We start from the raw sequence: 10,904 nt of genomic DNA, 5'->3' as shown, positions 1-10,904 counted from the left end.
TATTTCAAGTTCTTGAAGCTTGCAATTGCAGGTGAGCAGCTCCCCCTCCACTCCAAACAAAATTTTCTCCATATTTGTAGGTTGGAACTTCCACCTCCAACTATGTGCTTTCTTGGATTCAACTCCACAACAACGTGCCCATCACACCCACAATGCTAAGAGAAAGGTAGAATCAGAATCCACCCCCCACCATAACACCTACAGAAAAAACAAGAATCAAGATGCCCTGCTTTTAAAGCCAAAACCACGCAATGCACCACCACCAGCCACCCTCCGCCAACAGTACCCCCCGCCGGCTACATCCTACTGGGCACCACCCTATTCTCTCTCCTGCTTGTTCTTTCCCTCACCACCGCTCCCACTCGACCACCACCGCCGTCAAGACCCCATCCCGCACTCTTCCCCCGCCACCAGCGTATCCTTTTCCACGACAACGAAAATGCCCAAATCAACCCACCAGACCCGCTGACGCCTCCTCGCCCGCCCTCCTTAGCCTACCTCATTTCGGGATCCGTCAATGATTCGGGTCGGATCCTTCGGCTTCTCTACTCGGTCTACCACCCGAGAAACCAGTACTTGCTCCACCTTGACCGCTCTGCTGGACAGACTGAGCGTGATACATTGGCTGTAACTGTACAATCGGTGGCGCTCTTCAGGGCTGCACAGAATGTTCATGTTGTCGGCAAGGCGGATTATGTGTTCTCCAGTGGGCCATCTGCTCTTTCATCCACACTTCACGGCGCGTCTTTGTTGCTCCGTATCTCGTCTAATTGGGATTGGTTCATAAATCTTTCTGCTGCTGATTACCCGCTTATCACTCAAGATGGTAACCTTATTGCGTAGAACATGTTAGTTTTGTGTGTGAATTATTTGATGAAGTTTGCTGGTTTCTTGGTCTAGTTGGTTACTTGATGCGGTCCATAAGGTCTTATAGATTTTTGCTACAGTTTGGAAGTTGCTCAGCTTTTGATTTGTTGTGTATTCAGTTTGTCTGCTCAGCAGCCCGAGCTTCTCATGAATATGAAATTACATTTGTTGTGTGTGTTTGGATATGTAATGAAATGCCTGTATGCTAACTATGCATATATTCTCATAATTGGATCCTAATCTTTCTAGTGTTGATTACCCCCTCCTCACTCAAAATGGTAACTTGATGGTCTGAATATGTTGTCTGTGTGTATGTTTGTGTGTGTGGGTGCGAGTCATGACTGAAGTTTCTGGGATACTTGATGACTTCAATGGTGTTGTTCTTCTGGGCTTGTAATTTTGCTACATTCTGGAAGTTGCTTCTATTCTTGGTTGTCTCTCTATAATCTGTGAGCTTGGCAGGTTATGCAATTTAGATGTTTGTGTGCTTCTATGCATTTATATTGGAGGTTAGTATATCTTTTCTGTTGATTATCCACTTGCTAATCAAAATAGTAGCTTTCAGCACGTATTTCTCTGGGCTCGTCTATGCGTATGAGAATAATGGGATTTGGATTTTATCAAGTAATTATGTTTGTATAGCTTCTGCAATGTGTATTCTTGTCTGTGTGTAGATACTTATAACATTTTAACCGAGATAGTGCCTTTATACCTGTAGTTGGCTATTTTTGTATGCCAGAGTTGCTGCTGATAGATGGGTTAAGTTATAATGCTTACTGAGATGTGTATTTTTGTTTGTGAATAATAAATGTGCAAAAAGGGCAGAGGGACAAGGACATGTATTACTCTCTCTGCACACACTAGGGGTAGTTTCATTTGCATGATTTTGATGCAACTTGGTGATTTGCTGATGTGGTAAGTTTTTGAAATATGGAATTTTATCTGATAATATCAAAAGTCTTACATATTCTAGTTTGTGTTTCTGGTCACAGTTGTCTAGTTTATGAACTACTCTACCTGTATTAGCTTAAGCTTTTCAGACTTCAGCAAGTTCAAGTATTAATCTATGGGTGACATTTGTGATTTCTTCTACTTGTAATCTGTCACTACTAGCTAGGTTTGAACAGGATTAGTGGTAATTTGCTTTGAAGAATAGCCATGGTGCTGACTATTTGTTTCTTAATTCTGATAGTATCTCTGCAAGAATCAACAGTGTTTATGCTAGTGTTGTTTTTTCAAGTAAAAATTTATCCGCTCATATGGTGATTTTATTATTTTCCAGATCTTTTGCACATTTTTTCGTATCTGCCTAGAGATCTTAATTTTGTGAATCACACAAGCTATATTGGTTGGAGAGAGTAAGTTTTCTTCATTTGGATTTTCTTAAGTTTATTGAAAACGAAAGGATTGAGAGCAGTAACTAATTTTGATTATTGTTTTATTGGTGTTTTTTTGCAGATCAAAGAAATTGAAGCCAATAATAGTTGATCCAGCGCTCTTTCTTGCAGAAAACAGCGAGATGTTTTTTGCCACTCAAGAGAGACCACTCCCAGACGCATATCGTTTGTTCACAGGTTAGTGCTGCAGATTTTATTAGACTTGGAGGGTGTTTTAGTAAATTCATGCCTTATAAGTACCTACTTAAGGTTAAGTAATAAACAGTCTCACACTTCTTACTCTCAACGCCCTCAAACAGGAAGTAATTGTCAACTTTACTTCCTATCGGTACAAAAGTAGTATGAGCTTCTTCTAGAAAATGTTTGAATTGCAAAGGCCTTTTCTTGTCGAACAGCAGAAGAAAATGAAAAGCAAACAAATTAGTTGGGCCATTTTTATTAGCTTGAGGTAGTATTACTTAAAACAATTGAAAGTGCAAAGTGATAGGTCTCAGCTTACTGTAAAATTGGGAGACTCCCAATGTCCAGTTTTTCGTGTAGGACTTTGTTGGAAGGTTGGAGAGATAACACTGGTAAGGAGAGTAAGGTTAGAGGCTGTTTTAGTGAATTCATGCAATATAAATACCTACTTAAGGTTGAGAAATAAACAGTCCCAGCATTTCTTATTTTCAATGCTGTTGGTCCGTCAAACAGGAAGTAATTGTCAACTAAACTTCCTATCAGTACAAAGTAGTGTTTGAGATTCATGTATAAATGTTTGAATTGCCAAGGCTTTTTCTGGTCGAACAGCAGAGAAAAATGAAAACGGAACAAATTAGTTGGACAATTTTTATTAGCTTGGAGTAATGTTACTTAAACCACTGAAAGTGCAACGTGACAAATCCCAGCTTACTGTAAAATTGGAGACTTCTAATATCCAGTTTTTCATGTGGGACTTTGTTGAAAGGTTGGAGAGAGAATGCTGGTAAAGAGAGTAAGTTTAGTTTGAAAAACCTGTCGAACATGCAGTTCTGCACTTTGAACCTAATGATATATTCGCATTTTTTATGTAAGCTTCTTCTCCATATAGTATGGAAGGCCCATGCAATTTGTCAACAAAGAAAGAGCGCATTATAGTTTTGGCAGATTGTAGGGGTAGTCCATAAACGTCATTGAGCAGTTAATGATGTTAGCTGGGATATGGTGTTGTCTCCACAAGTTATTTAAAACATGTTATTTTCATGTAAGACGTGGGTAGAGTGACAGCATTTGTTTGCTCTGGGATTACTTGACCGCAACAGAATGGCCATGATATGGGAAAGGTTTTACACAAAATCCAGATATATTAGATATTAGCTCTGCATTTGGCAAACAACAAAGTAAAGAAGGATCAAATGCAAACCCCCCCCCCCCCCCCCCCACATATTTGCTCCTATAACACATGTAAAGACATAAAAGGAAAATAGGGAAAACTACTTCTGTCACCTTCGCCTTTGCACTCCTCTTTTCAACCTCTTATGCTATGGTTGAGAATGAAAAATAGAACTTTCATAATTTTTAACAGGAAAATATAATGTTTTCTTCACTAAAACCCAATGTTCAAATTTAACATTAGTGAAATTAAATGTAAAACATTTAGTTTGAGCCTCATCTCTTCAAATGCTTTATACCAAAAATTTGTAACAAAATCTATGATGACCTGTAGATGTAGTTCAATCCCAATTTTATGTATTTATTTAGAACTTTGTAACCAAAATAACTTTTCTACTCTTTAAGTCATTCATGGTTGTTGGTGGCTTGTAATCTTTACTTTTTCCTTCTTATCTATGTTATTTATTTTTAAATGTGTGAAAGATATTTATACCTTTAGTTGAGCTCTCCTGATTAATAGCAAATATGAGTTGGTTAGGGAAGAACAAACTAAGTTAATGGATATTTATACCTTTAGTTGACTACCTCCTTAAAATAATTTACACGCCTATCAACTTTTCTATCTAAAAAATCCCAATTTTTGATTAATCTACTCTAGTTTTAGACAAAATTTACCCATGGACTTCTTCCATATTGAGTTATTTTTTTTTATTCATATTTAATTAACATTAGTTCTCTTTTAACTGTAGTCATTTATTTGTTGTGATAATTTTTTTTTTACATAAAATTTAATTGTTGACTTTGAGATTTTAATCTTTTTGTTTACCTCGTTCAATGAAAAATTTAAAAATTATCTCTATTAATATAACTCATTCTCCTAATATTCAAATAAATATTTTTGTCTGAAATATTTCTTCTGGTAGTTAAGATGGATTTGAGATTTTTATCAAGTGGAGAGTGTGGCTGCAGGAAAAGGGGTAGATGAGCGGGTCACCTAATTCTCCTGCCACCGTTTTCCACCAAAAAATCATCAACCCTTGGTACCCAATCAGAAATTTTGCTACAATTTTGTATTTCATCTCACATTTCCTTTTACTTATGAGCGCCAAGTGTGCATGTTCCAAGAATATACTCATGGATATATCTTTTAGACTTGAGTTCCACGTAAAGTGAATACAAGCTGAAATGTAAAATTGTAAAAGCAAACCCGCAGTTTATTACCACACTTGACAACCCAGGAGGTTGCAGTGCGCATAATGATGGCTTGGGTCACAGTTGGGTGGAGAAGCAAAATAAGGAGAGACAATAGTAAGAGTAAGGACATTTTACCTGATTGTCTTAACTGGAAATTGGGACAAAAACAAATCATTGAAATGATGAACTTGAGATATTCTAGTAGTTTGAGGATGCTCTTAGCCTCTTCCACTTTAGGGAAAACGTAAAGATGAAAGGTATTTTACGTTTGATCATAAATGACTTTCAACCATAAACCATTGAGTGTGTGCCTTGGACTCGCCCCAAATGTATGTCCAGTAGGCTATTTCATAAGCGATATTGATTGGTTTGATTACAACCCATTTTTAAGGTGTATTTCCTCCTCTTTGTTATTGCAGCCATAACGTCCAGTATTTGTGTTTAATTTTTTTATTACAAATGAAGGGTTAACCTGTTCCTCTTGGTTGGAGGTTTCCTGAGTTCATGAATTTGGATGTGTGGTACCTGAAAGTATTTTGGTCCCATTATTGGATTTAATTGGTTGTGTGCAATGAGACCATTTTCATGTCATTCTTATGAACTTAGTCTTCCGTCTGAAGGAGCTAAAATTCCAGTGCCAATGATAGTTGGCCGGAGAGCCAACAGCCATGCACAAACTGATTTTGCAAGATTCTTTCCATTTGAACTTATTCGGCTTATAATTCACTTTATAGTTATTTAAAATCATGAGTTCTATAGTTAACGAATTTTGAGTTGATAGTACTTCTAACAAGGCACATTTTTGTTTTGAGGGGGAAAAGGCTGCAATGTGTATCCTATATTAGTTAATAGGGGATTCAAGGCACTGAGTGAAAAAATAATGGTAGCTCTAAAGCCAACACATTAAGGGAGTATTTGCAAGAGCTTCCATTTTTAGAGAAGTGCTAATTGCAGAGAAAGTTCAAAGTTCTTTCGTGGAAGGTTCTCCCTCTAGGTGCTTCTAGATTCTGTGTTAAAAGTGCCCCTTTTTGAAGTTTTAAAAGCAAGAACAGTGCTCCCAAACACCCTAAAAGTGCTTTTTTAAAGCAAGAAGTTTCAAAACAGTGCTTAAATTAAGCTCTAAACACTCACTAAGTCTGCTTTCAAATATGATACCTCTGGCTTTGGTGGATGTCGCTATTTTTAATAGCACCTGAAATGGGCTATGCAACGTTTGCGTTAGTGAAGAGCCTTAGCAACATTCATTTGGCCAAGTGATATTTATGCAGATGCTCAGTCTTAGTGCTTCCATGTCATAATAACTTCTATCTGATAATGAAATGCTCATCTTCAGGTCTTTAGAACAAGTAGATGGAGAATAAGCAGCTCATGAAAACTTAATTCTGCACACTCATCATTTTTCCTTCTCCTTTATGGACATCATGATAGCCTGTAGGGGAAAACTTAAAAATAGCCCTTTCAGCTTCTGGTTACAAGAAAGCAGGTTCCAGTATCTCGTTTCACTGCTTCTACTCTCTAAAATTATCAAAAAGAACAAAAGGGCTGCAGCAATAAAGATAAATGCATTTAATAGATACATTGAGTTACACATATGTGTGTGTATGTAGAACTTTAGTTTAAGCTACTATTATAGCTAATCTACCAAATATCCCTTTTTTCAACTCATTCCAGTCATCCCTTTTCTCTCCTAAACTAAAGCACTCTTTCTACTAGTTATAAATGGTTATCTAGGTTAACCAGTTTGATTTTCGTCTTAATATAAATAGTACAATTTCTTCAATGCGAACCATGTATCTATGTACAACACTCCAGAAGTAGGCGATATTTTATATTTTAATTAAACATATTGTGTTCTTGCAGGTTCATCAACGCCTGTTTTGAGTCGCAAGTTTGTCGAGTTTTGCATCTTGGGTACGGACAACCTACCAAGAACTCTTCTAATGTACCTTTCCAACACTCCAGCATCAACTTCCGTTTACTTCCCGACCGTTCTGTGCAATTCCCCTCGATTCAACCGAACTACAATCAACCACAGCTTTTGTTATGCTTCTCTAGATGCCAGACGGCGTCCGTCCTTTCTGAATTCCAGCAACTTTGATGAACTGATCCAGAGCGGAGCGGCCTTTGCTTCACCATTTCAGGTAAACGATCCGGTTCTTGATCACATTGACCAAGAAGTCCTCCAGCGAAGTCCTGGCAAACCGGTGCCCTCTGGGTGGTGCTTAGGTGATTCTGGTGAAGATGAATGCTCCGTTTGGGGGGATGCTGACGTTCTGAAACCAGGTCCGGGAGCTAAACGCCTCGAACGACGTCTCATTGAACTTCTGTCAAAAGGAAGGACTCAGTGTATAGATGAATGATTTCAAGATTTTGGGCGGTAGTAGATACGATGATAACGTTGTTAGAGCTGTCGATATGACTGAGGAATATTGTAGGCAAGTCCATCCCGGAGAAGCCGATTTTGAAATGGTGTTGTGAATTTATGGGGCTAGCCTATCCTTCCGTAGTGATCCTGATTGTTGTATCCTTAGCTCAACAGAAAATTTTACTGTACATTTGCAACATAGTTGTTATATGAGCAATCTTTGAAATCAAATTAATGCAGTAAAATATGGGCAAGAGAGCTTGCATTCTTTTTACTTTTATGCTGCATTTGCATGGACGGATTTAAAGTTATGGATTTCTAATTTCTAGTAATAAATATTTGGATTTATTTTGATAATTTGAATATTTTAACTTTAAATTTGAATTATATTTGTTAAATATTGATAGATCTCATTTTTTTATATGGATCCTTGTGAAATTCGATTTAGAATATTTGAATTGAAGGGTTTGGATTTAAATGAATGATTTGGGTAAAAAAACAAAAATGCAGATGACTCCAAATTAAAAGAATTTAAAATTCATGAATATTACATAAAACAAAATTCAAATTGAGAATTGAATGATTTGTTATTCTTTGTAATATGAAATCATCCACATAAATCAATATGATTTTTTTATTAGAAATTTGAAATCACTAATTTTAAAAACCTATCAATTCAACTGCATAATTATAATATCACTTGTTATGAAAATGTTTGTTATACTTAGTTGTAAAAATAGCACCACCAATGTCCCATCAATAGCTTAAAATTATAGGTTTGAGTCTTATTAAATGTTTAGGTATTTATCTTATTTTATATAAGTACTAATATAGAACCCGTGCTAAGCATGTTTATATATTTCGTTTTTTAGTCAAATATTACCCTTTTTATAATATATGGTGTTTTGAATGAATCTTTTATGCGGAATAAGATTTTTATTTTTAAATATACAATTTTTATAATATATGGTGGTTTGACCTTAACTTCTTTTTTGGACTCTCTTCCATGTTGGGCATTATATTTTTTGGGCATTAAATATAACAAAGAACCATAAAAAATTACATAAAGTGAAATAAATATGTACACAGTTGAACCCATGATCTCAAATCTATTCATGAGCCTCGTGATAAGATAATACATTTAAAAGGTAATAAATTTGTTAATTTTCAATTTGAATAGCTTTAATCACGGCTTAACTGGTGTCAATAAAAACGCCAAATTTTAGAGCAATAAAAATAGATTTTTTTAGTTATAATTAAAGAAGTTCAATTTTGTCCGTAATTATGTCATTTTAATCAAATATTACATAATGAATATTAGAAGACAATATTATCAAATTTTATCGATATACGCAATATATATTATTGTTTGTGCCAAAAAATTTAAATGATTCCAATTTTGATTATCATCGTAGGCAAGAACATACTTTCAAAATTATAAATTACTTATAGGAGTACTTATACATTCCTCACAAAGAACACACCGTTGAGATCATAAGCTGATTACAGAATACCTACAGCTTACACATACCTACCAATCTATGCTTTCAAGATCATAAACCGCTTACAGGAATAGTTACTGATTACCCACCAATGCAACCGCGTAAAAGGACCGTAACAAAATACCCACCAACACAGTTATCACATTATTAAAAAATCAATCTCATAGTCATTTGAATGGAAAGGACTCATCTTTATAACTAATCAATTATCACGTTGTTAAAAGAAACTTGAACTCACAATCATTTGAATTGAAGTGACTCATCGTCACCAACTAAATCAACAAGCATTCATATATATATATATATATATATATAAAGGAATTATATGGTTGGAGTCAAGTAGAATATGGTTGTGGGACACAAATGAGATGTGATCAAGAGAAAAGGAAGGATTTGTTCAATCAATCTTAAAATTGTCGGAATAAAATCAAGTAAGTGGGGCACCATTTATGTGCTTATATTTGACCCTTAATGCAAAAGGGGCCAAGAATGATTTAGGCCCACTTGATGCTCTTTGTTACCATAAATGCCACATCACCAACATTCATTTTCTATGCTATTTCATTTTTTTAAAGAAAAAAATACAAACAATCCCTTGTGATATTGCAAATGAGTTAATTATCCTTTTATAAAAAAATAAATATTAATTTACCTTATTATATTCTTTTAAATACAATAATTTACCCCCTATGCTTCATTTAAAAAGTACAAGAGGATAAATTGTTATATCTTTTTTATAAGGTGATAATGTGCTCATTTTTAATATCATAAGAGATAATTGCTATTCACCCTTTTTATTAATATATGAAGTAGAAAACCATCAATGGCCACTATCTCACATGACCAAATAATGGAGCTAGAAGAGATAGGCCACAAGAACATTACAGATATTTCACTTATTTTTCGCCCTCATACTATTTTTTAACTTTTTTGTTTTAATAATTAAAATACTAACAATAACGTGTTTTCATTTTATTTTAGAATTAATACAACTATAAAAGCGCGACTTTTCCGCTTTAGTGCACGTGAGCAGCACATGCTTCTCCTGAAGAGTGGTTGGCGACTTGGAGGGTTTCAACTACTACGGAGAAAACCGAAACGTGGGTGGGACCCACAACATAACATGCCCTTGTCCGAATTTTCAAAATTGTACTACATAGCTGTTTGTTGCCCCCTAAGGCACTGTTTGTTTGTCTATTTTTAGATTTATCAGATTTTAACAATTATTTTATTTTATTCTCTTTTATAAAATTAAATAGATACAATCGAAATTTAAGTCACACATACAAATCAGGTACGATTCAATCGCTCATCTATTGTATTTTTGGAATAACAGAGCGTAATTTATATAAATTACAACAAATTCCCCTAATAATTGTCATAATTATAAATATTTTTTTATTGTTTAAAAAATTACAGCACCTTTTGGGACTAACGATCATTAATAAATTCTCTTTGTATCGACTAGATTTGTATTACAGGAATGCGATTCAATACACTTCACGTTAGAACTCTTACCAAAAAATCCACCCCTTCTTCTCAAATGAGGAGATGCATTTATATTTTATACTACTCCAAGAATTAACGCTTTTTAGAGTAGGTAAAGACAAAATATTGTTTCGTCTTTTACCTAACCCTTTTATATGGCTAGAATTCATTTATCAAGGACGTTTTCATAATTTGCTAAATTCTTAACGGTTTTGACCTTGACATTCCTTTTTAGACGATGTCTTTCTTTCTTTATTGGAACGATCTTTTTTCTTTTATAGCGTAATTTTTATTTTTCGTCTGCGACAATCCATTATAAGAGGTATTCGTTAGACACCTATTAATTTTAGAAAAATATTTATAATTTTTTAAATAATAAAAATATATTTATAATTATAATAAATTTAAGATAATCCATCATAAGTTATCCTTGAAAATTAGGGTAAATTGCAAGAGGCTCTTATCAGATTTGAAAAATTACAACACCCCCTTATTATTTGAAAAATTATAAAAACTACCCACTAAAATTGCAATTACCCTAATAAATATCACCTATGATGAGCCACCCTAAAGGGTATTTGTTAGGGTATTTACAATTTTAAAAAAATATTTATAATTTTTCAAATTATGATAAAATATTTATAATTAGGACGAATTTCAGAATAACTTGTTTTAGTTTACTATAAAAATTATCCAAAGTTTTGACACAAACAAGGCTTTAGGTTCTTCTGAGGGGGCGAC

At 34.5% G+C, this 10,904-nt stretch overlaps 1 protein-coding gene across 1 annotated transcript; it reads left to right on the top strand.

Annotated features, from left to right (window-relative positions):
* LOC105158724 (beta-glucuronosyltransferase GlcAT14A) lies at positions 315–7,447 on the top strand (the record flags this gene model as incomplete). Its single annotated transcript, XM_020692217.1, is given in 4 exon segments — positions 315–826; positions 2,150–2,225; positions 2,326–2,441; positions 6,669–7,447. Coding segments are annotated over 4 exon segments (1,204 nt in total), but the record flags the coding sequence as incomplete, so codon positions are not given.

Source organism: Sesamum indicum, linkage group LG3 (genome assembly GCF_000512975.1).
Source record: "Sesamum indicum cultivar Zhongzhi No. 13 linkage group LG3, S_indicum_v1.0, whole genome shotgun sequence".
In the NCBI taxonomy this organism is placed as follows: domain Eukaryota; kingdom Viridiplantae; phylum Streptophyta; class Magnoliopsida; order Lamiales; family Pedaliaceae; genus Sesamum; species Sesamum indicum.
Note: the sequence above shows the minus strand (reverse complement) of the source record. Positions and strands in the feature narration are given on the sequence as shown.